At 46.7% G+C, this 27,518-nt stretch overlaps 1 protein-coding gene across 3 annotated transcripts; it reads left to right on the top strand.

The window, feature by feature from the left end:
- Positions 1–1,311: 1,311 nt before the first annotated feature.
- On the top strand, positions 1,312–26,411 carry Ccdc125 (coiled-coil domain containing 125). 3 transcript variants are annotated; one of them, XM_032898738.1, is made up of 12 exons: positions 1,312–1,867; positions 7,219–7,531; positions 8,470–8,528; positions 11,429–11,515; positions 11,853–11,930; positions 13,348–13,433; positions 16,366–16,448; positions 19,123–19,235; positions 20,925–21,032; positions 22,348–22,519; positions 23,841–23,971; positions 25,495–26,411. In XM_032898738.1, the coding sequence occupies exons 2-12, from the start codon at positions 7,234–7,236 to the stop codon at positions 25,804–25,806; spliced, it is 1,527 nt and encodes a 508-aa protein (XP_032754629.1). In that variant the 5' UTR covers positions 1,312–1,867; positions 7,219–7,233; the 3' UTR covers positions 25,807–26,411. The 3 variants fall into 3 exon arrangements, with proteins under 3 accessions (XP_032754629.1, XP_032754630.1, XP_032754631.1); XM_032898739.1 differs by having other exon boundaries at positions 1,581–1,787; XM_032898740.1 differs by lacking the exon at positions 1,312–1,867 and adding an exon at positions 4,838–4,969.
- Positions 26,412–27,518: the final 1,107 nt, after the last annotated feature.

Here is a 27,518-nt window from a genome sequence, read left to right on the forward strand (position 1 = left end):
TAGAGAAATCCTGTCACGGAAGAAAAGAAAATCTGATTTAAATTTTGGTGACTTAAATGTACAGTCGAGAGATGTGTCTCAGTGATGGCAAATGTTTAGATGTACAAAGCCTGGCTTAGCCACTCTTGCATTGCTGTGAGGAGACATTGTGACCAAAGCAACTATCAAAGAAAGCATCCAGTTGGAGGCTCGCTTACCGTTTCCAGAGTCCATTACCGTCACGGTGGGGGTACAACGCTGGAGCAGCAGCTAAGAGCTTACTAAGATCCACCACGAGCTGAAGAGAGATACTGGTCTTGGTTTGGGCTTTTGAAAGTCCACCTCCTCCAACAATGTCACACCTCCCAATCATTCCCAAACCTAGTAGTTCCACCAACCAGGGACTAAGCATTCGAAGATAGGAGCTTATAGGAGCCTTTCTCGTCCAAAGCATCCCAAGGGCACTGCATATGATGAACAGATGAAGCTCACATGTGTTCAAAGAGTTGTGTGTGTGGCGTATTTGTAGAACGGATGCATGAAAGTACACGTGTGCACATGTTAAAGAAGGCTAGCAGTTCACACCGGCTGTCCTCTTTCCTCCCTGTCCCCTATGTTCTAGGACTCCTGATTTCTTAGTATTTTGTGTTTTTTTCTTTAAGATTTATTTATTATATATAAGTACATTGTCACTCTCTTCAGACACACCAGAAGAGGGCATCAGATCTCATTACAGATGGTTGTGAGCCACCATGTGGTTGCTGGGATTTGAACTCAGGAGGTGGAAAAGCAGTGAGTGCTCTTAACCACTGAACCATCTCTCCAGCCCGATTTCTTAGTTTTGAGTTAACCAATTTTCTGGTGAACATGTTTGCAGGTTTTTACTATCACAAACACATGAGTGATAACATAAACTACTATGCTGGGCAGTCTTAAACACGTTTGCTTTTTAATGAGCTCTAAATTCACCCAGCTACCCCTAGAAGTAGTTCACTAGTTTCAATACAGGTGTAGAATAATCAGGTACAGGCGCTAGGTGATTGCACGGGGTTTATGAGAAAGACTCTACACAGATCATGGCAGAGGCCGTAGGTCCCCCAAGACGGATTTCCCTCATGTCTAAGTAACTGAGGACAATACAAACGGGCTCTGGAGAAGAATTGTGAAGTTTGTTACTTTCTACCAGAGTAATCTTTAAGCCTGGCAAAGTGTTTGACAACAACAAAGCCTTCAATGTGCTGGCACTGAAGAACTGGACAGAGAATTAGTTCACAACCGTTTCTGCAAGGCAATGAACTTGACCCATTATGGCGGATGGGTCAGAGCGAGGGAGTACCTGTGATAGGAGATGAACAGTGTCTTGCCACCCGCGCTCTCTAGGCATTCTCTCGTGCCCCGCCTTCAGCACTCCCTCTGGCCCAGGGTGCCCTCGGGGTTTCTAACTGGGCTTTCTAATACTGAAAGTCTGTGTTCCAGGATCTACCACTCCCGGGAACCTCGCCTCGGCCGCATTCTTCTCTTAGGGGGTTCCTGAAGTCCCGAGGTTGGGGCTCTTTAATTTTCCGTATGTTGACGCTCACCTTGCCCTAGTCTGCCCTAAATCTCAGGCTTTTATTTCTACATCGGTTGTCCATCCGGCTTTGGAGCTGAAGTTGGAGGAGGGCGGCTAACATCCGGTTGCACGGAGGCACGGAACTGGGCACAGGAGAGAGCTGGCGCGCCGCTGACCCTCCGGGACCTGGAGGCCCTTTCGGGTCCCCCGCGGTGGTCCTGCAGTCAAGCGGCCCAAGGACGCGTGGCGGAGCGGGGTGAGCCACTGAAGGAGCGCGCGGGCTGCGCGGTGGAAGGTTCGATCCTTGGTGGGAGATGAATAGAGTGCCAGCCTCAGGTTAGGACCCCGGGAACCCGCGGTGGGAAGGGTCAAGAGTCGGGTTGCTCAGGAGTGGAAAGTGACTGTGGTGGTCAGATAAGCAAACGAGCTCCTTCCCTCCCCAAGGTAGAGCCAGCCATTAATGGCCTCGTCTGACACCGGAGAATACCGATTTCAAAAACTCTGTCTCTCTCTCGCTATTATTTAGCTAGTCATTTTGAGCCATAAAGCTGTAAGGCATTAAATACTATGCAATATCCTGGTTTCAGTGTCCTGAAACAAAAAGGAACGAACAAAAGCCCTCGAGAAAAAAAAAAAAAAAAAAACAGGAAATCCACGGAAGTGTGCGGTTTAGTTTAACCTGCACCGGTGTTTTCCTCCCAATTTTTGATAAATGTACCCTGATGCTAACTTTTGAGGAATTTAAGTGAAGGACGTATGGGTCTAAGTCTTTGCAACGTCCTGTAAATCTAAAATTCTTCTAAAGTTAAAAGTTAGCATATACAGCCCACAGCAAAGAGAAGCAGGTCATGATTCACGAAGGAGGCTTTATGTTGGTTTTCCGCCCCCAAGCCGGACAGGAAGTAGGTAGCTGTTTGATCAATTTGTTTGCTAAAGCAAAGTTGTCAGGCTGGTGGGGGTAGATCCTGCTGCCTAAGTCTTTCCTGTTGGAATTTGTCCTCTCCTAATTCTCTACCACAAATATCTTGGAGAATCTGTTAGATGTGAGCAAGTGAGACATACTCCTTGAACTAATGGGAGCCATGGAATGTCTTAGGACAAGAGAGGGGACATCCTTAGATCTGTTTAAAAGGTATCGACTCAGCACCGTGTGTAGCTTTACTGGTTTAGGCCAGAAGAAGCTATTAGAAATTCTATGACTTGGGGAGATATTTGTGAGACTTGAAGAGTGAGGGGATTGAAGGCATGTGAGGTTTCAAAGAGAAAAAGAGGGGAAATTGATTCCAAAGTTTTTCACTCGATGGCTTAGGAACACAGACGATGAATTTGAGAAAACAGAACTCCGGAAGACTCCTGGATTGAGGGATGGGGAAAATAATGAACTTGGTTTCAGTTGTGTTTGAATTACAGACAGAATGTCCAGCTGGAAATGTGTGTTTGTGGAAGGCAGCCTGGCCAGGAGGAACCAGAGGAAGAGAAGGAGCCCTGGAAGGCAGGGAGGCGCTCCTCCTGGCAAAAGAGCAGGGGCTGGTTTGTTGCTTGGTTGAGAAGCCCTGGTATTCCAGGGACCGGAAGTGGGAAGTTAAAATGTCATGGCTCCTACAGACTTACAGAGGCTTTGGGGATAGGGCTAGATCTTGGAGTCAGCAATTAGCAGGTCACTATTTTTCAGATATTTTAGTGAAAAATAGGAAGATTGCTGACAGCCTATTCATACTTGCCCTTCCGCGAGTGTCCAGAGGACCAGACAAGGACCGGTATGATTTCTAGTGACTGGCTATACTGACCTGTGGTATTTAGGCAAGTCATGTATGCTTGGAATAGGAAAACATTTCTCAACAAAATCAAAGGAACCCTTTTATTTCTAGAAATAAAAAAAGTTTATTTATTTCTAGAAATAAAAAAAGTGGAGAAATGGTCCATGGAATATACTTTGCAATTTGCTGATACAGAAATACAAGTTTAATATTCTAAAATTTTTTTTTTAATTTATATGTTGTAATCTCACTCAATAAGTAGATAGACTGGTATACAAATTCTTCCTTTTCTGGGGAGGGGGGGACCTTACTATATTGCCCAGGTTGGTCTCAACCTCTTCAGCCTCTTGAGTGCCTGGTCATATATACCACCAAGTCTGTGAGTTTGAGGCCAGCCTGGTCTACAGAGCAAGTTCCAGAATAGCCAGGGCTACACTGAGAAACCCTGTCTTGCCCAAGAAGTGCATGCTGACAGGAGCCTGATATAGCTGTCTCCTGAGAGACTCTGCCAGAGCCTGACAGATACAGAGGCAGATGCTCACAGCCAACCATAGAACTGAGAACGGGGTCCCCATTGGAGGAGTTAGAGAAAGGATTGAAGAGCTGAAGGGGCTTGCAAGTCCATGAGAACAACAGTGCCAACCAACCAGAGCTCCCAGGGACTAAAACATCATCCAAAGACTACATGGACAGACCCAGGACTCCAGCTGCATATGTAGCAGAGGATGGCCTTGTTGGGCACCAATGGGAGGAGAAGCTCTTGGTCCTGCCAAGGCTGCACCCTCCCAGTATAGGGGGATGTCAGGTGGGGAGGCAGGAAGGGGTGGGTAGTTGGGTGGGGGAAAGGGGATAACATTTGAAATGTAAATTTAAAAAATCCAATAAAAAAGAAAAGCCAGAAAAAGAAGTCATTGGGCCATTTTCCATAGAATTATATGGTTTTATTCTCCCACTCACAGTGCATGAGTCTGAATTGCCTCATGGCCTTGGCTGCACGTGGGATCATCAGGAGTCTCCGATGAAATTTAACATGGTTTCAATTTGCAATCCCTGACAAGTAATATTGAATTATAGAGTATTAGGAAGCTAAAAACAACAGAAAATCTTCATACATGAGATTTATATGGTATCTGTTTCATTTGTTTCTTTCTTTGTTTCTTGAGACAGTGTTTCTCCGTGCAGCCCTAGTCGTCCTGGAACTTGCTCTCTAGACCAGGCTGGCTTTGAACTCAGAGATCCACCTGCCTCTGCCTCAGAAGTGCTGGGGTTAAACGTGTGTTCCGCCACTGCCAGTGTATGGTTTTAAAGGTGGAAAATAAGAGAGTTATCTCAGCAAAAAGCCCAAGACTGGTTCAGTTTCTTTGAAAATCCCAGTAAGCATCTGCTTAAGCAGCGGGATACTTAATTTTCAGTCTCATCTGCCTATGGATTGATACTGTGATTGTATTTTTATACATTTATTTATTTTATTCTCATTGAGTTGAAGCTTGGCACTAGATTTTTTTTTAACTCAGTTTAAAAAAAAAAAAATAACAGGTAAAACATTTCTACACAGTTGCAGCAAAGCCACTGTTTTGAAATGCCCAGTGTTGAAAGCCTGAGATCCCTGCACTCCATCCTAAAGGGAGGAGGTTGAGTGTCTGAGTGTCCTGTCCATACAGCAGTTGCTCCCTGTGACCAAGTAAGTGACCCCCATGGTCTGGGGACTGCATGGGTTCAGGGAAGGCGCATTCTCTAGGATGCTTTTCTCCTGGGAAAGAGGGCAAGTCCTGTGGTGCCTACTACGGAACCACGACCGTTGTGTGCCCTTGTCCTAGAGGCAAGTGTTTTATATTTGTGTGTTCTCTCCTTCTTTTTGTTTGTTTAGTAAACAAATCTTTATTGAGCAACAGCTGTGATTTAGAAACGGAGTTAAGTTCTAGAGTACTGTGGTGGGCCAGACAGGAATACTTATTGTCACGTCCATTCTGTGTGAGGGTGTTTGGAGCCGGTTTCGGCCGGTTTCGTCTGTGACAGGAGAATGTGCAGGTGACTGACCTAGCCTAACACATACACACTGTGAGGAGTCGCATGAGGAGGCCCGAGCCACCTTGTGCTTCACTCACCTCTCCCGCTTTATCAAACGGATTGGTGGCATAATGTGAGACGTGAGTAAACTATGAAGGGCTATGTTACAAAGTTATAAACATCGAGGAAAGAGATAAAGGACAGGAGCAGACGCGGGACATGGTGGTGCTTTCCCTCTATCCCAGAATTCAGGAGGCACAGGCAGGAAGATCTCTGGGTTCCATCCCACTCCCCGACTATTTTATGTTATTTTTTTTTTTTTTTTATGTATTACGTTATAAGGCAAGCTCTCCTGTGTAGCCCAGGCTGAGTGTGAACTGGCTGGCTTCTTCCTGCCTCTGTCTCCTAAGCGCTGAAGTTACAAGCCTGTGCCTCCATTGGTGTGTCCTTCCGCGGCTTGCAACCTTATTGATTTATTTTGCAGTTCTGGGACTAGAACCTGGGGCCACATGCATGCGACACAGGAATACTGCTTCCAAGCCTGCGATATAGACAGTAACCCAAGAGAGGCCACTGAGATGACAGGCACTGAGGGAATGACCCAAAGAGGCTGAGGAACCAGGTGTCCAAATACACAGGGGAGGAAAAGCCCAGAGCTCTGGGTGCCAATGTCCTGTCCACATAAGAGCTGCAGCGAGCCTTGGGTGATGGGTAGAGATGGACGGAAAGCTGGGCCCTTGGCCATTGCACAGGCTTTGGTTTTTACTCATGTGACAGTGTAATTTAAGAAAGAAAGACGAGGAGGGAATTGAGAGGGATGCCTTCCTCACCGATTTACTGTATGCCAGCCACACGGAGCCCAGGGTGCCTTTAACCCTGCGGTAATGGACAAAGGCAGGAGGCAGAGTCTTCCTGTAGCAGTGTGGTCAGGCGAAGGCTCGTTCGCACTCGTCCGAATGCTGTACCCCTCTCAGACTTACTGTTCCCTCTATAAGCTTGCATTTGAAGTGTCTGTCACCTCAGTGGACTGACTGCTCTACCCTTCCCTGATCGCTAGGGTTCTGTACTTCAAGCCTTCCTAACCTCTACAATTCACCCCGAAGGAAGAGTTGGATATTGCAAGGGGCATTTGTGTGTTCGGTTTTTGTCTTGTTTTAATTGTAACATTTATTTGCGTTTCTCTCTCTCTCTCTCTCTCTCTCTCTCTCTCTCTCTCTCTGTGTGTGTGTGTGTGTGTGTGTGTGTGTGTGTGTGTGTGTGTGTGTGCACTGTGGCTTATTTGTCTGCATGTACATCACTTGTGTGCAGATGCCCTTGGAGGACACAAGAGGGTATGGGATCTCTGCAGCTGGAGTTATGAGCCATTGTGAGCCACCTGGTGTGGGTGCTGGGAATTGAACTCTGGTGCTCTGCAGGCAGCCAGTGCGCCTAACTGCTGAGCCATCTCTTCCGCCCCTGTCTTTTTTTTCTTTAACACTGAATATATCCATTCTGTGTGTTCATTTTAAGTTACTGACAGTGAGCATAGCAAAGAGTGCGGGCGCGCTTAGGCATCGCTCTGACATAAATGTTTTCATTTCTTTTGTGAGGGGGGGGCACCCAGAAGATGCATTGATGCATCTGCTGTTTTTAATTAACTAATTAATTAATATGAGTACACTGTAGCTGTCTTCATGCACACCAGAAGAAGGCATCAGATCCCATGGCAGATGGTTGTGAGCCACCATGTGGTCGCTGGGAATTGAACTCAGGACCTCTGGAAGAGCAGTCAGTGCTCTTAACCGCTGAGCCATCTCTCCATCCTCCCCCTTTCACTTCCCCTTCTTCCTTTTCTTCCTTCGCCTCCAGCTTCTTCCTTTTGCTGACTGCTTTTTAACCACTGTTTTCCCTAACTACACTTGGCCTGTTTTCGGTTATAACCAGGACAGCGTTTGGCTAATGAGCAGAGTGTCGAGGTCATCGAGCGAGGCAGAGGACATCTGGGAAGCAGAGGATGACATGACCGAAGGTGACCTAGGTTATGGCCTCAGAAGGAAACCGGGTGGTATTTATGAAGTTCCGTGTTCGACGACATCTAAGAAAAGGTCAGATGGAAAGAACCCAAGCCCTCCTCCGTTTCCAAGAAAGGGGGAAGAAAGAAGCGAAACCGTTTTCCAGTATTCCAGGAGCAAGGGCGTTCAGGATACCTGCGCTCGCGGGTGTAGAGCATCCAGCTACAGACGACAGAGCAGCGCTGGTAAGACCACTGGGCTTTCTGCCTTCCCTCCCCAATTCTTACCCTCTACCATGTGGGTCCCCCGGGTAGAACCTCAAGTCCTTGGGGCTTGGTGGCGGTCACCTTTACTTGCTGAGCCACCTCACTGGCCCACCTCTGATTCCCGTGAAAGAATTTGTGGAGTTCAAAAGTCACTCATGTTTTATTTCCCAGTACTGAGGCATCGCAAGGCACAGTAGCTAGTCTGCTCTAACATCATTTGCGGGTAGCATGGTTCCCTTTTTCCTGACGGAGTTTTATGCCCCGCCCCACCCCCACCCCAGTCAACAGTTCCTGGGTCCACTAGGAGTCAGGTGCAGGTCGAGGTTCTGGAAATAATAATGGATAAATTGTGCAGTTAACGTGACAGAAGACATCCGGCTGGGCACTGTTCTTGGAAAGAAGTTAAAGTTTAGCTCCTAGCTATTATTATTACCACATCGATTAAGCTTAAGCTAACTTCCAAAATCCACTTATTTGACTTAAACGTTCATGTTTTCCTACACATTTGCGAGTTAACTAGTCCATTCATTAGCATACATTTCGTATCATGGTTTTTTTTTAAGAAGCTGTGTTTTCAAACCCACTTATCTTTTAATTTGTGGATATTTAAGGGTTTGTATTTTTATCATTAGTTATAATAATTTTTTTCACTCTGCAATTTAGGGACGAAATATTTCGTACTTTGTAAACAAATGCCCTGTACTTTGCCGGGGTGGGGAGGGGGCACATTTGAGACAGGGTCTCTCTACATAGCCTTGGCTGCCCTGGAATTTACTATGTAGACCAGGCTGGCGTCAAACTCACAGAGATCCCCCTGCCCCTGCCTCCCAAGTGTCAGGATTTAAGGAGCATGGCATCGTGCCGAGCTAAATAACTGGTTTTAGCTAAAGAAAGTATTCGTTTTTTTCCTCCAACAGATTCTAATTCAGAATTGTCGGATGAGCAATTAAGGCGGTGTCTTCGTGAAGCTTTAGAGGTACGTCCTCGTGATACTGAGGGAGCGCTGTCCCTGCCTCTTCCAACAGACCCCTCCTTCCCTTCATCTCTTCAGTTCATTCTTTAGAGCAGGCCTCCTCTATTTTGTATTCGCCCCCGCCCTCCTCCCCCCCCCCCCTCTCTGTATGCCATGCACGCGTGTGTTTCTCTCTCTTCCTCGTTTGTGTATATATTGCCCCGGCACACATGTGGACATCAGGGAACAACTTGTTGGAGTTAGTTCTTTCATTCCATCCTCTGGGTACCAGGGATTGAATTTAGGTGGTCAGACTTGGAGGCAAGCTCCTTACCCCGCTGAGCCATCTTGCTGGCTCCCCCCATACCCCCCACGCACTCTGTCTTTGTCTCTAGAAAAGCCCTCTGATGAAGCATGCTCGACCCTTCAGGCTAACCCACCACTTCCCGTCCGGCTTCTCCAACCCTGTCTATCCCTCTGAACCACTGGGAAAATTGGTTAATTCCTTAAGCTTTTCCTCTATGTGGGGCTGGAAAATACCGTCTTGATGTAATGCCCTTGAAGTCAGAAGACCAGAGAATTACTAGAAAAGAGAGGCCATGTTCATGATGTGATGTGCCTTGAAGGGAGAGAGCCTTCGATCCCAGGTAACGTAGAGAGTGTGCAAGTCCTAAGTTTTCATGCAGGTCCTAAGTTTTCAGGGGCTTAGGGATGCTCCACACCATATGAGCTAGCCTGGGCTAGCCTCCATGCAAAGGGACACTCCATGCAGAGAGAGCAGGCACTCGGTAGGATCGTGACTTATCCTGTAATATGAGGGGGAAGGAGGTGCTGCAAGGCCACAGCGGAGCTTCTCATTTGCTCGGTACAGAGGGGGAAGAGACAGCAGGGTCATTCACGGCCTGATTGACAGTTTGAGGGTCGGTAACCCAGGTGATCTGAGGATTCCCCTCCTGAGCCCCGCCCCTATGGGTGTGGCAGTTGAGCGGCCTGCCACCTTTCTGGGAAACCGGACCCCTGCTTTCTAAGGTTAGATAACTGGAACTACTGAAGCAAATATCACAGGCGGAGGCGTGAACATAAACTTGCTGTCTCTAAGCCTTGGAGGGAAGAAGTCTGAAATCAAGGTTTTAGAATGCCTGCTGCCTCTGAAGGCTGCCATAGCCCATGGCGTTCCTAGGCCTAGGCCGTAGCATCTAGTCTCGGCCTCAGCCTCTCATTGCAGGGCTTTGTCCCCAGTCCTGTCTTACCACCCCCTCCTCTGCCCCCTACTTCTCTGCGTCCAAGTCCAAGGTGCCACCTATTCCACAGGCTCACTTGCGGTTGGATTGGGGCCCACCTTAATCTGATACAGTATCATTGCAACTGGATTATATCCTTAAACTAAGTATCACAGTAGGTAAACACGTGGAAAGCAAGCGTCACTCGGGCATGTTTCTCTGTAAATGCTGCATTTCCACAATGCAAGTGGTGTTCTTCAGCCGATTCACCTTGGAAAGGCTTGGAAGGAGTGGTCTTGGCCTAGATAGACTTAATCTATTGCCTAAAGGAGGAAGTATTTTTGGTTTCATTTGGTTTGGGTTTTTTTTTTTACTTACCTGTTAAGCCTCCCTTTTTAGGTAAGTTCATGTTCATGGTACTTGTTGGGGGTCCAAGAATCACCCACAAATCACAAACACCGATCTCAGTTAGACAGGGATGGTTTATTGAACATACAGCCTGATACTGCGCCATTAGAACTGTAGCTCAGAATTCTGGGACTGAGCCAGGACCACAGACATCTTTCTCTGTCAGCTTACAAAGGAAGAAAAACCACAATGAGCTCTTTTGCAGGTGTAGGAAAAGCTGCCTGGCAGGCAGTCCGCTCCGACTCAAGCCACTCTAGGCATGACAGTTCATAGTGACCTTCAATCTGATCCGTCCTACGTTAAGCTTTGTGGAATTTTTTAAGACTCGCAAACCTCATACAGAACATAAGAGGATATGTGATCATGACCTCGCTCTGAGTCAAGTTATTTCTCTGTGTCAGTGACTGGAAGGCGTATTACAGCAACAATAGGAAAGAGCTGGGGGCATGGAACAAGAGGGCTACAGCTATGCTGGGGCAGTGGGCAGACCGCAACAATACTGAACACAGCAGGGGGCAGGTGTCAAAACAAACCACAGTAGTCAGTACAGTTGTATTGATGGCCACGTGCTTATTTTCTGTGGTCTAAAGATTCTCTCTCTCTCTCTCTCTCTCTCTCTCTCTCTCTCTCTCTCTGTGTGTGTGTGTGTGTGTGTGTGTGTGTGTGTGTGTGTATGGTGGTGCACATCTTCTACCCCAGCACTTGGGAGGAGGGGGCAGGTAGACAGTCGTTCAAGGTCATCCTCTGTAAGAAGTTTGAAGTCATTAGACGGTTTGTAAAAACAAAACTACACCAAGATTTTTCTTTTCTTTTTTCTTTTTTTTTCCTTTTCTTTTTTTCGGAGCTGGGGACCGAACCCAGGGCCTTGCAAGCGCTCTACCACTGAGCTAAATCCTCAACCCCTCTTTTCTTTTTTCTTATTTGTAAGTACACTGTAGCTGTCTTCAGACACACCAGAAGAGGGTACCAGATCCCATTCCAGATGGTTGTAAGCCACCATGTGGTTACTGGGATTTGAACTCAGGACCTCTTGAAGAACAGCCAGTGCTCTTAACCACTGAGCTGTCTCTCTAGCCCGACTTTTCTTTTTCTAATTAGTAGGCATGTGCCCACCAGGGTAAAAAGCAAGAGACAGGTTTTATTTCAACTGGAGCTTGCTAGTAAGTTCCGGTGTGGTTTCAGCATCTGTAGGACCTCACAGCCTTGCTCAAGGGTGAGTGTGGACTAGCCGCTCCAGTCAGTTACAGGGGTTACGAGCCTTGCAAACACTGAAGCTTACGATATCTCTGTCCTCAGGAAGTAGAGATTTTAAAGACGGAACTCGAAGCATCTCAAAGACAACTTGAAGGTAAAGAGGAAGCACTGAAAATCCTTCAAAGCATGGTGAGAATATATCTCTGAAAATTCGTCACTTAGCATATCCTAATAGTCGGTGGCATCGTAATCCTGGCTCTCAGGAACATACGCGCAGACACACAGAAGTATACTGAAAATAAAATAGATCTTTAAAAAATAAAATGTGCATTTGGGCCCATGCGCATAGATGTTACCGTGTACGAGTTCGAATGTTTAAAACTTAATTTTAGCCGGGCCACGGTGGCACACGCCTTTAGTCTCAGCATTGGGGAGGCAGAGGCAGGTAGATCTCTTCAAAACAAACAAAAAACAGAAATAAAACAAAACCCTTAATTTTACTGACGCTGTTTTTATTTTTTCATAGGCAGTGCTTGGCAAAGCCACAAGCCACACACAGACAATGCTTCAAAAAACCATAGAGCAAAAGAGATCTTTGGAGAAGGTATTTGCAACTGTTAGCATTGGCACAGTCGGTCTGATAATATTTAAATATAACTTTCTTAGGCTCACCACTGTAATGGGTGTGTTGTTCACGGTACGCTCCAAAGGAGTACTTGAGTCTTTGATGGTTTTCCCTTTGGACGCTTACATTTTAAAACAGATTGCCACATGGGTAAAGTATGGTTTCTTTACTTCCTTTTTCTGGTAGAGAAGGTCTACCAACTTGGCACTTCTCTTTTTTTTTCTTTTTTTTTCTCTTACTTATTATATATACTGCGTTGTGCCTTCATGGCCAGAAGAGGGCGCCAGATGTCATTACAGATGGTTGTAAGCCATGTGGTGGCTGGGAATTGAATTTAGGACCACTTAGGACCTCTGGAAGAGCAGCCTGTGCTCTTAACATCTGAGCCCTCTCTTCCGCTCCAATATCTCTTTCTTGTATGGTCCCTTCATAGGGCCATTCGGGCTAAGACTTCCAAGTGTAAATTTACTTTCTGGTTTCTACACAGGCAGAGGTAGGCACTAAGAAAGCTGGGCTTGGGCTGGAGAGATGGCTCACAACCGTCTGTAATGGGATCTGATGCCCTCTTCTGGTGTGTCTGAAAAATGGCTACATATAAATAAAATAAACAAATCTCTTTAAAAAAGAAAGAAATCTGGCTCGGTACAGCGATTTTTTAAAAAGATTACTTATTTATGTGTTTTATGTATATGGATATTTTGTTTAACTGCACATCAGCAGAGTATGTTATATTTCCTGGGATTATAATTACAGATGATTTTGAGGTACCGCGTGGGTGTGGGTGCTGGGACTTGAACTCAGGACCTCTGGAAAAGCAGTCACTGCTCTTAACCGCTGAGCCATCTCTCCAGCCCCTTCTTTTGGTGTTTTTTTTTTTTTTTTGGTTCTTTTTTTTGGAGCTGGGGACCGAACCCAGGGCCTTGCGCTTCCTAGGCAAGCGCTCTACCGCTGAGCTAAATCCCCAACCCCCTTCTTTTGGTTTTTATTTGTTCATTTGTTTTTGGCACAGGGTTTCTCTGTGTAGCCCTGGCTGTACTAGAATTCGCTCTGTAGACCAGGCTGAATTCGAACTCACACAGCCACCTGCCTCTGCCTCCTGAGTGCTGGGATCAAAGGTGTGCACCACCACTGCCCAGCAGCACAGCTAATTTTCAACCCAAACAGTTTAAAATTTCTTTTCTGTGTTCAGTGAGCTTTGGCAGAGTGTTTCCGAGTGCTAAAGAAGTCTATTCAGTGTACAAATGCCACAGACCCTTCTGAGCGGCCTTTTGCTCTAATTGTTGTATGATTAAGTGACTTACTTCACTCTTCAGTGTTTCTAAATGACTCATACTGATAATTTTCCATGAAATGCCCCCTTTTTTAAAATCGGAAGGTAATATTTCTCTTTCTCTAGGAAATAAATGCCTTGCAGTGGGAAATGGAATTTGATCAGGATAGATTTAAAAATATAGAAGAATCTTGGATCCAAAAATATGACAGGTTTGTATACTTATGGCCCTGAGAATTAAACGCAGGGCCTTGCGCATGGTGTACAGTTACACTACAACTGAGGGGCAGCCTTTAAGTTTTACTTTTATTATTTTTAATTATACCCATATATATCTAAAAATGGGTATGTGCACATGAGTGCAGAGGGCGACAGAGGCTGGAAGAGGGCACTGGGTCCCCTGGTGCTAGAGTTCCATACAAGGAATGTAACTCTCTCTGCCTCACAAGTGCTGGGGCCTGAACGCCAGTCCTTTGCATGTACAGTGTGTGCTTTCCACCTGAGCCATATCTCTAGCCCTTGGGATTCTGGTTTTACAGAATCATAAAGTATTTGTCCTTTTCAGTTGTCCTACAAGCTTCCTCCATGTTGTAAATGTTTCTGGATTTCTTTCCAGGATATCTAGTTTCTTCCAGGCACATTCTGATATTGATGTGAGTGAGTGAGTGTGTGTGTGTGTGTGTGTGTGTGTGTGTGTGTGTGTTTACACCTTCAATCCTAAATGGCCAACTTGGGCTTGCTTCTGCCATTTTGAGTAATGGTGCTAGGAACATGGGTGTATTCCCTTGCCCCATCCCTCAGTGAAGGACTTTTGGGTTACCTTTTTATTTTATTTAAAGAATTAGAGCAGGCAGGAGAAATGACTCAGCAGTTAAGAGCACTGACTTGAGGTCCCGAGTTCAAATCCCAGCAACCACATGGTGGCTCACAACCATCTGGAATGGGATCAGATGCCCTCTTCCGGTGTGTCTGAAGACAGCTATATAAAATAAATAAATAAATCTTTTTTTTTTAAAAAAAAGATTTATTTGTTATATATTAATTACATTGTCTCTGTCTTCAGATGCACCAGAAGAGGGCATCGGGTCCCATTACAGATGGTTGTGAGCCACCATGTGGTTGCTGGGATTTGAACTCAGGACCTCTGGAAGAGCAGTCAGTGCTATTAACCGCTGAACCATCTCTCCAGCCCCTAAATAAATCTTTTTAAAAAGGGGATTAAAGCAATACTGAGCAGGAGGTACAGCAATGTCTCATATGCCCTCCCCAACACATAGCTTCCCATCATCAGCATCCCTCCCATCATCAGCATCCCTCCCATCATCAGCATCCCTCCCATCATCAGCATCCCTCCCATCATCAGCATCCCCCTCCCATCAGCATCCCTCCCATCAGCATCCCTCCCATCATCAGCATCCCTCCCATCATCAGCATCCCTCCCATCATCAGCATCCCTCCCCATCATCAGCATCCCTCCCATCATCAGCCCCCCCATCATCAGCATCCCTCCCATCAGCATCCCTCCCATCATCAGCATCCCTCCCATCAGCATCCCTCCCATCAGCATCCCTCCCATCATCAGCATCCCTCCCATCATCAGCATCCCTCCCATCATCAGCATCCCTCCCATCAGCATCCCTCCCATCAGCATCCCTCCCATCATCAGCATCCTCCATCATCAGCATCCCTCCATCATCAGCATCCCTCCATCATCAGCATCCTCCCATCAGCATCCTCCCATCATCAGCATCCTCCCATCAGCATCCCTCCCATCATCAGCATCCCTCCCATCAGCATCCCTCCCATCATCAGCATCCTCCATCATCAGCATCCTCCCATCAGCATCCCTCCCATCCATCCTCCCATCATCAGCATCCCTCCATCATCAGCATCCCTCCCATCACCAGCATCCCTCCCATCATCAGCATCCCTCCCATCATCAGCATCCCTCCCATCATCCGCATCCCTCCCATCAGCCGCATCCCTCCATCCCTCCATCAGCATCCCTCCATCATCAGCATCCTCCATCATCAGCATCCTCCCATCAGCATCCCTCCCATCAGCATCCTCCATCATCAGCATCCTCCCATCATCAGCATCCCTCCCATCATCAGCATCCCTCCCATCAGCATCCCTCCCATCAGCATCCCCCCCCTCATCAGCATCCCTCCCATCAGCATCCCTCCATCATCAGCATCCCATCAAGCATCCCTCCATCATCAACATCCTCCATCATCAGCATCCCTCCATCATCAGCATCCCTCCATCATCAGCATCCTCCATCATCAGCATCCCTCCCATCAGCATCCCTCCATCATCAGCATCCCTCCCATCATCAGCATCCCTCCCATCATCAGCATCCCTCCCATCAGCATCCCTCCCATCATCAGCATCCCTCCCATCATCAGCATCCCTCCCATCATCAGCATCCCTCCCATCAGCATCCCTCCCATCATCAGCATCCCTCCCATCAGCATCCCTCCCATCATCAGCATCCCTCCATCATCATCCCTCCATCATCAGCATCCTCCATCATCAGCATCCCTCCATCATCAGCATCCTCCCATCAGCATCCCTCCCACCCCCCTCCCCCCACCCATCATCATCCCTCCCCTCATCATCATCCCTCCCATCATCAGCATCCCTCCCTCCCATCATCAGCATCCCTCCCATCAGCATCCCTCCCATCATCAGCATCCCTCCCATCATCAGCATCCCTCCCATCAGCCGCATCCCTCCCATCAGCCGCATCCCTGCCAGCTTACTCCACTGGTTCTATCCTGGACCCATACAAATGGTTAAGTTGGATTAAAACCATGTCAACGTGAATGAGACTGTGAATGAATACGAATGCTGGTTCTGCCTCCTTCTCAACTAAGTCTACAAAAGCTTTAAGCATGTGCATGGAAGGTGAGATCGCTCAGTAGATAAACACACTTGCCCACCAAGGCCAGCGTCCTGAGTTGGGTTCTAAGGCCCGCGTGGTAGGAGAGAACCTACTCTCACAAAGAATCCTTTGGCTACATGTGTACTTTTGTGCCTCCCACAAAAAAAAAAATGTAATAAAGTGCAGAAATTAGGATGCTTTTGCTCGGCGAGGAGGTGTTACTATTTTAATTATTTAGTCAGGCTCTCTTTCCCCAGGCTGAACTGTGACAATGCAGTCCTCAGAGAGACTCTGAAGTTGAGAACAGAAGAGGTAAAGATACTCAAGTCTGAAAATGCTGGTGAGTGCTCTATCTCGGTGATTCTCTGTGTCAGCAGATACAAAGTGCACTGTACCAAAAACACTCATGCCAATACAGACAAAGTGAAGTCATACCACTTAGGGAAAATTTAAGAAAAGAAATGCATCCTTGAGAACTTTTATTTGCTTCAGAGTTTTCTTTTTTATTTCCTAAATAAGACTATGGAGGCGAAACCCATACAACACAAACTTAATCATTTGAAAATAAACAGTTGGGCCAGCCACAGCCGTGCTCACCCTTAATTCCAGCATTCCTGGGACAGAGGTAGGTGGATCTCTATGAGTCTGAGGCCAGCCTGGGCTACAGAGTGAGTTTGATATCAGCCAAAGGCTACATGGGGAGACCTTGTCTCAAGACCAGCAGCAGTTGGGAGGGGCTGGCGGAGGGAGGTGGAGGTGGATGTGATCCAATACGTCATGTACGGGTCTGAAATTTTCAAGAAAATATAAGAATATCTTTAAGCAGGATGGTGGTGGCCCACACCTTTAATCTCAGCACTTGGGTGATAGAGGCAGGTGGATGGATCTCTGTGAGTTCGAGGCCAGCTGGGTCTACACTGAGTCCCAGGACAGTCAGGGCTACACAGAGAAACCCTGTCTTGAAAAACAGGACAACAAAAGGGAGTTTAAAATAAGTAAAAGTGCTTAACTCAGCGGTGTTGATGTACTGTGCACTTACGATCTCAGATAGTTCCACGATTTTCTGATGTTCCAAAGTAAAGGCTGTGCTTATGAATCAGTTTCTTTCTAGTATCGCTTTTGACCCGGTTTCAATATAAAGGGTTAGGAAAGTGGTGCAACCTCTAAGCCCACCATTTGAGAGGCTGAGGCAAGAGGATTGCCCTGAGTTTGGCAATGTCTGGGCTCCACAGTGAATTTTAGGTCAATCAGGACTACAGAGTAAGAACCTCCCCCCAAAAAGCAAAATAGAATGGCAGACCATGATGCTAAGGAAACTGTGTGTGTGTGTGTGCGTGCGTGTGCGTGCTCGTTGCATATACAGATGCATGCATGTGTACTCACACGTGTAAACTCTGCATGTTACAAACCCCTTGTATAATGAACCATGTTATGAGCGCTGAGAAGAGGCAGGGTGGCATTAATTTTCTTCCAGATTTTTTTTTAAAGACTTATTTATTTATTATACATAGGTACATTGTAGCTGTCTTCAGACACATCAGAAGAGGGCATCAGATCCCATTACAGATGGTTGTGAGCCACCATGTGGTTGCTGGGAATTGAACTCAGGACCTCTGGAAAAGCAGTCAGTGCTCTTAACCATTGAGCCCTCTCTCCAGCCCCCTTGTTTTTGGTTTTTAATCCGAGACAGGGTTTCTCTGTGTAGCCCTGACTGCCCTGGAAGTCAGTCTGTAGAGATCTGCCTGCCTGTCTGCCTCCGAATGCTGGAATTAAACTGTGTGCTACTTACTACACCTGACTCAAGAGTTTCCAAAAGAAAAAAATCTAACAGAATTTGGGTAACTTTTCTTTTTTTTAAAGATTTATTTATTTTATATGTGTGAGTACATTGCCACTTTCTTCAGACACACCAGAAGGGCATCAGGTCTCATTACAGATGGTTGTGAGCCACCATGTGGTTGCTGGGACTTGAACTCAAGACCTCTGCAAGAGCAGTCAGTGCGCTTAACCCCTGAGCATCTCTCCAGCTCTGAGTTTGGGTAACTTGCACATTTGATATGAATACAGTATAGGAGGTCTTACTATCCAGTCCCCTCATAGTCTGAGATAGGAAAAGACCAGTTATTAACGTAGTGCTTGCTGATGTATTTACTGATTTAAGCACGGCTGCCATAACGTCACTTGCTGCCTGAACAGAGGAAGAGCTGAAACAATGGACTGTTGCCCTTAGCAATCACCACACATGTTCCTGCCCTTGCCCTCCGCCCACCTTTAGAGTATCAAATGAGAATACAAACTAGACCCTCCTGGTTTTGGTTCACAGGTGAGGTCTCATCCCTTCCAGTCCCATTGGTATTAGAGTGCTTATTCTAAAAAGATTCCCAGGGCAACCTTCGAAGACTCAAAATAGTTTACCTTCCCTGTTCACTTAAAAAAAAAAAAATTCGCTGACCGGTGGTGGTGGTGGTGATGGTGGTGCCTGTCTTTAACCCCAGCACTCAGATCTCTGTGGATCTCTGTGAGTTCCAGGCCAGCCTGGTTACGAAAGGAATTCTAGGATAGTAAGGGCTACATAGGGAAACCCTGTCTTGAAATACCCGCCCACCCACCCAAAACTCTGCAAACTTCCCTAGAGCAAACTAACCGCCGGCCTGGGTGGCAAAGTAAAGAGGCTTCCCCATCAGAAGTAGCTGTCACAGAGCTGGAGAGACGGCTCACACAGAGCGCTAGCCGCTCTTACGGAGGACCTGGTTCAATACTCAGCACCCACATGGCAGCTCACGACAGACTGTAACTCCCGTTCCAGAGGATCAGACACCCTCACACATGAAAATAAAAGTTTCCTTTCTCCCATGATACCTGCTATTTCATCAGGAAGGTTTTCTGGATGGAGCCCAACCTTGTGGGTGATGTCTGATGCATGTGCTGCTTAGAAGAAATGAGTGTGTGGCATTGGTATAACTTTGTATAGTCCTGGCCTCAGAACTAACGCTGTCGCATGTGGCCCTTCCTAGTTTTGAATCAACGGTACTTGGAGGCCCTCGCCATGCTCGATATCAAACAGCAGAAGGTGGCTCAGGAGAACACGGACGAGGAGAGTGGCTTTACAGAGGTATCAGGTCTCGAGGTACGTATGCACCTAGGAAAGGTGAATGGGAGGGACATGGCCTGTCTGTTTTCCTTGCTGCTTGTTTTGGGACAGCAACACACTTAGCTACGCAGACCAGGGTGCATGAGGCCCACAGGGTTGCCAGGGGTTCCTTCTCTTTCTACCATGTCTGAGAGACACGATTGTTGGACCCTGGGGGATGAGCTGGCTGTTTCCACCCCACTCATTTTCAGCACACGAGCCCGAGCCATGCCTCACTGCTGGGTGCAGCTGGCTCTTTCCAATGACGTACACACATTCTCCTCACTGAAGGGCTACAGAGGGGTGTCATCCGACTAAGGCTGGGTAGATACAGTTACCTTCCCACGGTGTCACCGGAGCCTGTGGCTTACCCAAGTTCAGAACAAAGATCTGCTGAGGTGTTGTCTGTGACTTACAGTGCGGAAGTTTAGCTAGTGAGGGACGAAGGGCTTTGGGAATTATAAGCGGCATGGCTTCCACTCACTGGAGGACCCAGAAGAAAAAAACCCAAGCTGTTACCAAGAACGAGCATTCCCGTGTCCTTAGGAGGTATCTGAGAATGACACATGGAACCTTTACGGTCTGGCTCAAGCTCTCCATCACACATGTTGCCATTTTCTGTCACATGGTGAGTCATTTATACCTCGGCAGACTGGATTTAGATAATTGTATATAGTAAGTTCCTTATGAGACTTTAAAATACATAGACAACCCCTGTAAAATTAGTGTGCCTAGCTGCTAAAATGATTGCGAAACACAAGGTTCTTGCTTTTCTTTGAATCACAATGGTCAATCAAGAATGAGCCTGTCTCTTTCCTGTGAGCCTTAGTCAAGTTTTGAGGGGGTGGGGCTACAGTAACTTCACCACCGTCATTACCCAAGAAATATTTTAAAATGTAGAGCATGAATTCAGAGCCTTTTTTGTTTTTTTTTTTTTAAGATTTATTTTTTTATTATATGTAAGTACACTGTAGCTGTCTTCAGATACACCAGAAGAGGGCATCGCATCTCTTTACAGATGGTTGTGAGCCACCATGTGGTTGCTGGGAATTGAACTCATGACCTCTGGAAGAGCAGTCGGGTGCTCTTAACTGCTGAGCCATCTCTCCAGCCCCCGCCTTTTTTGTTTTTAAGAGTGGTAGGATGGTTGCTTTCCCCAGGGGTAAAATAACATTCCCTCTTCATTCTGAGCGGTCTTGTTGGAGGGAGGGGGACACAGTGAATGCTGGCTACGAGGTGCGTGTGTCACCGGAAGCACACAGTGAGTGTCACTATTAACTATCTGCTTAGGCTAAATTCTGGCTGTACATTCAAAACTACTAGGGATGGATGCCAGGATCAAAGGTATTGAGAATGAGGAGGAAGGAAGGTAGAGTTCTTGGAAGTCTTTGTAGCAAGGAATGATGTCTGGCCTGTGGTCATTTCCACTCAGACCATGAACTCCTCATCTTACCTTTCTTTAAAAATATATACCATACACATCATTTGTAATATGTATCTACTATAATTAAATATAAAATATTATACACACACCATACACCGCACACCACACCACACACCACACACACACACACACACACACTCTGCTTTTTTGGCGCAGAGACGTGAGTAGCATGCGGAGGGCTATTTATATGTGGCTAAGACAACATGACGCACTTGGTAACAGGTGATCCTTCCGGTTTCAAGCTTGCAGTCCTTGGAGCCTGCCTGTGTCAGGGTCCTGGAGGGAGCCCCTGTTCTTGTGCCAAAATGGCAGCATCCACTCGGAAACTGGTCCTTCAGCTCAGACATGAGGTATGTGTCACATCGTCGTGACAGCAGAGGCTGTGCCTCAGTTTCTTTGTTAGCAGTAGGACACATGGCAGTATTTGACGTAGTGAATTTCATCTTAGTCACCGGCCGTGGAACGTAGGCTTGGTTTTATGTGATAGCATTAACTCGTGCACCCGATTTCCTTAGTGTGGTTCCAAAGTACGCATGGTACATGGCCTGCAGTCTGAAGCCACCTAAAGTCGTTGACTGCCCGTGTAGTTAACAGTGCTTAAAGTCACACTTCCTCATTTACACATGGTCCCCAGATCACAGTAATAGACTCAGCAGGGAGTAAACGGTGTGTTTATACTTAGAATCGGTAGTTAGCGCTGGGTATGGACACGAACAAGGAGCCTTTCTGCACTGGACTGCACTGCCCACTGTAGCGCCTTAACACCATTCATTTGTTGCTGTCTGAGTGGCCTCAGTTCCCTCACGGGTTAGCAGGATAACCACCATGGAGGAAAGACATGTTTAGTGTCAACAGGCCAGGCATTTAATCAACTGACAGTTGCCCTTATAATTGGACTTTCACTATGTATATGTTTATAAACCAAATGTATGATTTAGCATAATTCTAAAAAGTTTTGCCTTTATTTTCCTTTTGGCTTCCTGAGACAGAGTTTCTCTGTGTAGCTCTGGCTAGTTAGAGATCTGTCTGCTTCTGCTTCCCCAGTGCTGGGATTAATGTCATGCACCACTATGCCTGGCCAGTTGTAGCTTTCTTTTCTTTTTTTTTTTTTTTTAAGATTTATTTATTTATTTCATGTATGTGAGTACACTGTCGCTGTCTTCAGACACACCAGAAGAGGGCATCCAATCCCATTACAGATGGTTGTGAGCCACCATGTGGTTGCTGGGAAATGAACTCAGAACCTCTGTAAGAACAGTCAGTGTTCCTAACCGCTGAGCCATCTCTCCAGCCCCAGTTTTAGCTTTTTGAAGATAGGGGATTTAAAGCCTTTAGACCACACAGGACGGCTGACTGCCAAACATTAGCTACCCCTTAAGTAAAGCACATAAAGTAACCACATAGATCAGACTCTTGAGGTTCAGGTAGGGAGGTATTACAAAGTGTCCTTCCTCCAGGATTTGGGCAGGACAGACACAGGGCCAAACGGGGGTAATGAGTTTCAAGAGCTGGATTGGCGGGGAGTAGAGCCTCGAGGCCTGAGTGCTGGCAGAATGGGCAGGTGCTGATTTAGGCAGACAAACTGTGGGAGGAGGGGAGGGACGCAGAGCTTAGAATGCAGAACTGATCCCAGCCTCATCTTTGGTGCCTCCCCGATGCTTTCAGTTGGAAACTCTGCAGAAGAGTAAGGAAGAGGCACACATAACAGCAGATGCATTCAGAATCGCTTTTGAGCAGCAATTAACGAGGAAAAACGACCAGGCCCTGCGACTGGCACGAGGGGATGTGTGCAGAAGAGCGGCAACGTGGGTCAACAGGCAGCGTATGGCAGAAGATGGTACCTGGGGCGCATGTGGCAAGAGGAGGGGGCTTTAGTTGCTTTGGGATATTGTAAGGTGGAGTGGAGCACAGGAAATGATATGATTGAGGTTTTTCATGTAGTTGTGAATGATTCCCGAAGGGAGACCCTCACTCAAGTCTCGGGAAGTCTCAGACCCCAGACACACGAGAGACCAATCTTGATGCAATAAGCAGAGGCGAGGTTTATTATGGAGATCTCCAGGCCGACACGTATCCCATGCAGGAGACAGAGGTGTCGACCCTGAGTGGCTGGGAGAAGGGCTTTTTAAAGGAAGAAGTCATAAGCCCCAGGAGATGTGGGGACGTCAAAAGGAAATACCAAAAATGTCACAAGGGGGGGGTTGGGGATTTAGCTCAGTGGTAGAGCGCTTGCCTAGGAAGCGCAAGGCCCTGGGTTCGGTCCCCAGCTCCGGAAAAAAAAAAAAAATGTCACAAGGGGAAACTCTCAAAGTCACAGGATTGTTCTTAAGACTCTAGGGTTTAAATCAGGGGAAAGGTCAAGTCCTCACTCTCCTGAGAACAGATCTTGATTCCTGTCCTTTAGGGTAAATGTTTGTCAGAGTTGACGAAGCATCTGCATCTGATACACATCTGGTTAGGCTTCAGCCCCAGTTTCCTGGAATACTCTCTGCAGGACACAATGGCTGGAACATTATCTGTAGGGCACAATGGGGGCTTGAACAAACATCACAGGGGCAGAACAGAACCAGTTACTCATTTACCCACGTCCGGTGACATCCGGAGGGTCAGTGAGTCTGTACCACTCCTGTCTTCCTGAGTCAGATCCTGTTGCTGAGTTTTGAGCTAGTTTAAAACTCTCTCTCAGTTGTTATTTTAAATTTATCGGGTTGGGGATTTAGCTCAGTGGTAGAGCGCTTGCCTAGGAAGCGCAAGGCCCTGGGTTCGGTCCCCAGCTCCGAAAAAAAAGAACCAAAAAAAAAAAAAAAATTATCAAGGGTTGGGGGCTGAACGTAGCTCAGAAGGCAAAGGCGCTCTTCTGTCAGCTGCGCAGTGCTCGGCGTGGGTAGTGATGCACATGTTAAACTGGGAGCTCACTTGTCGACCTGGATTTCTGCTGCTCCTGAAGACTGTGGTTACATGGGGCCTGAGCACCGAGCTTCCAGCAGCATGAAATCCACACTGCTCCATCACAATGCACCTGCAGCAGTGGGCCTTGTGCTTTTGTGAGAATTACCTCTGGACGGACTTAGGAGTTACCTAGCCTGGGCTCAGAGTACTGCTTTTACCGCAATCAGGGAGTGTATTTTTCTCAGCTGGATTCTCTCATTGAACCTTAGGGTATCCAGCACAAAGGAGAAAGAAGACCTTGGGGCAAAGACTGCTGGGGATACTCCCTTTGGAAAACAGTTCCAAGAGCGCTGAAGACCGAAACAATCAGGACGAAGTCTTTGAGATGCTGTTAGATTTGGTTAGTACTAGACCTCTGCTTGCTTTTTGTTACGGGGCTGCAGTCGCGCTAATCTGCGCCGTGTTTGCCTCTGAAATCCTCTTCTCCACCGGGTACCATTCTCCACCATCTCCCTGCCAACTGTTTCCACATCCATGCAGACCCTTTCTGTGCAGGTTTAAAGGTCCACCTCTAGAGGGAGGGTGGGTCAGTGACATTCCAGCCGGTTCAACTGCTGCATTCATGTGTAGCTCTGGGCACTGACGTGTTCCAGGCACTTTGTCACAATGACCTTAGGTTATTAACACAGCCCTTCCGCAGATAGCTGCTAAACTAACACACTGACTCCAGGACTTCGAGCAAACACACTTTAACTGTGATGGCATATTTATTTGCATATAAATACATAAAAACAATTTTAGATAGAGCTTTTTTTTTTTTTTTTTTTTTTTTTTTTTTTTCCGGAGCTGGGGGAACCCAGGGCCTTGCGCTTCCTAGGCAAGCGCTCTATCACTGAGCTAAATCCCCAACCCCTTAGATAGAGCTTTAAATATTCTTTCAGGAATAAGTACATGCTGGGATTACACACACAATCTTCCCCGTCTCTAGGTGATTTACAGGGCTTGTTGAGCTGTTAAAGAAACGTTTATTGTTCTTGTATGTATGAAGTATGCGTGGGCATGCCACAGCATGGGGACTCTGGAGGACGGCTCTGTGGGTCAGGTCTTTCCTTCCACTTCTATGTGAGTTCCAAGGATTGGACTCTGCACCTAGCTTGCCTGGCGAGTACTTTACTTGATGAATTTCCTCATTACTGCCCCCTCCCCCCCCCATCCAACCTTCCTGCCACCTTTAAGAAAAGTCCTGGGGCTGGAGAGACTCAGTGTGGCTCCTCCTTAGCTAAGAGCACTGCGTGGCTCTCAGCCACCAGTAAATACAGCTTTGGGAGATCTGACACACCCTCTTCTGGCCCTTCCTGGACGCTTGTACACCCATGGCACACACACTCACACAAAAAAATTTAAAATAAAAAACAACACAAGCCAGGCACTGGTGGCACAAGCTTTTAATCCCAACACTCAGGAGAGGAGAGGCGGCTTGAAACCAGTCTAGTCTACAAACTGAATTTCACAACAGCCAGGGCCGTTACACTGAGAAACCCTAACTTGGAGGGGAGGGAAAGCACAATTCAGCTATCGAGACAGCTCAGTAGGTAAAGAGCCTGCTGCCAAGCCAGACTGCTTGAATTCGATTCCAGGACCCACCCGGTAGAAGGAAAGATTGGTCTCCAGCAAGTTGTTCTCCAACCCCAACACAAAGTCCACAGCACGCACATATACAGCCATGAATACACAGTCACTTCTAAAACTGAAGTCCCCCAGCGTTTGACTCAAGAGTATTCTAACATACTATTAATCTAACATTTAGGTCGAGGTATTTTCATGAGATGTAATACTCGTTTTCTGCTTCTATCATGTGACTTACTTTTCTGCTTCTCTCCCGTGACTTACTAACCGGTCCATTTCTAACGTCTGTGTTTGCAGTTGAATGATAAAGAAGAAGCCCTTGCTCATCAAAGAAAGGTCAGTTACATGCTTGCCCGGGCACTGGAAGACAAAGACACTGCCTCAAAAGAGAATAAAGGAAAAGTTCCCACGAGCCAGACTTCCCCATTCGGAACTGCCTGGCAGGAGGCCGCCGAGCTCTGTGGCCTGCGTGATCCACACATCCACGTTTCTGAACCTGTGGGTTGCGTTTGTTCAATACGACATCCTCGGAAAGTTGCAGACTGCTCAAGAGCTCTTAAGCGATCCTGTTCTTTGCCATCGAATGTATTTTACAAGTTGACCACTTGAAATTAGAATTGGAGATGCTAAAAATCAGATTTGGGAGCTGGAAATGGAGCTCAGGTAGACGTTTGGTTTGGGCGCGTAAGGCGTGGGCTCAGTGCACGGTGGTGCACGTCTGTAACCTTGGCACTCAGGAGGCAGGCAGATCTAACTTTGAGGCCAGCCTGGCCTGCAGAGTGAGTTCCAGGACAAATGCATCGTAAGGAGATCCTGTCTTCGAAAACAAAACAGGCCTTGGTTTGATGTTCAGCATTTCGAAGACTCTGTCTGGAGGTTCATGCCGGAAAATCTCAGCTCTTGGGAGGCTGAGGCAGGAAGACTATTTTGAGTTTGAGGGGTAACTAGATTACATTAAGACTATTGCAAAAACAGAAAAACAACTCCATAAATGTCAATATTAAGAAGCTGTATGCTTTCAAGATGTTTTAAAAATTTATTAGCATAGTAATTTACAAAGTAGTAAGTTTTACTGTGATATCTTAATACATGTATTTTAATATATGTGTGTTTTAGTCAAATCCCTTAAGCAATCAAACCCTTAACACATGTCCTTCAAGAAATGTATTAGTGTTTGTGTTGACGCTTTTTATAAATGAATTTCTATTATTTTATGGCAGTTTCAATGTTAATAGCTTATAAACAAATATTCAACCCTGGGAAAGGTTTATGGAGCTGGGTAAATAGCTCAGCTGGTTAAGTAACACCTCAGGCCGACTTCTGGTGGGCAGGTGGGCGTGTGCGCACGAACCTGTGTGTGAACCCGTGCGCATGCGCACACTTAGGAAGTAATCTGTTGCATATGGTGTTGCATCCCTGTAAACCCAACACTCAGGGTGCTTCAGGGTTGCAAGTCTTGGGACAGCCTGGATGCTACCTAGCAAAAACTATCTCAGAAAACAGAACTAGAGCAGGTGGCATGGTTCAGTGGTGACTTGAGTTTCATGCCGAGCATCTACAAGGTGGGAGAACCAGCTCCCAAGAGTCATCCTCTGACCTCTGAACTTCACTATGGCTTTGCTACCATGAAGTGGTAGTATGCGAGCATGTGATTATTTGATAAAAATAATGTGATTTATTTTTACTTAAAAAAAAAAAAAAAGTCCTCATTCTATTTGCGTTATTAAAAATAAAAACTAATGGCAGAAAGGCCAGGCTACGGCTCGAGGGGGAAACAGGAAGGCACAGCCATGAACCTGTGAAGCGGTGGGAAACAAACACTCCATACGAACCTCCAAGGACAAGCTCCACACGAGAGAAACGTCATTTTTATTCAGGGAAGACATTAACATATTAACACATCAAGCACACATGTGTACAACAGGAAAGTCACTAAGACTACACAACCAAGTCTGGGGTAGAGAGTGTATAACACAGAGGGTCACTGTCGAACATCAACATTTCTCCACTGAAAAATGCTACCGATCAAAGGAAAACAATGAGCACAAGAGGTATGTGTGTTTTATACAGAAACTTTTAAATGTTAAAACATCTGCAGAGCTCAAACCTGATCCAGCTGGGATCTTACCCTGCGCACAGGCAGGAACCGCACGCAGATGTGTTAAGGCTAGCGCAGTGCCCTGAGTGTTCACGGGGCTCTAAGCAATATAAAACCCTGTTGGCAGCCCGGCGTGGTAGCGCATGCCTGGAATCCCACTTGGGAGGCAGAGTTTGAGGCCACCTTGGGCTATATATTGCAGAGACCCTGTTTCAAACTAGAA

This window comes from Rattus rattus, chromosome 3 (assembly GCF_011064425.1).
Source record: "Rattus rattus isolate New Zealand chromosome 3, Rrattus_CSIRO_v1, whole genome shotgun sequence".
Taxonomy (NCBI): domain Eukaryota; kingdom Metazoa; phylum Chordata; class Mammalia; order Rodentia; family Muridae; genus Rattus; species Rattus rattus.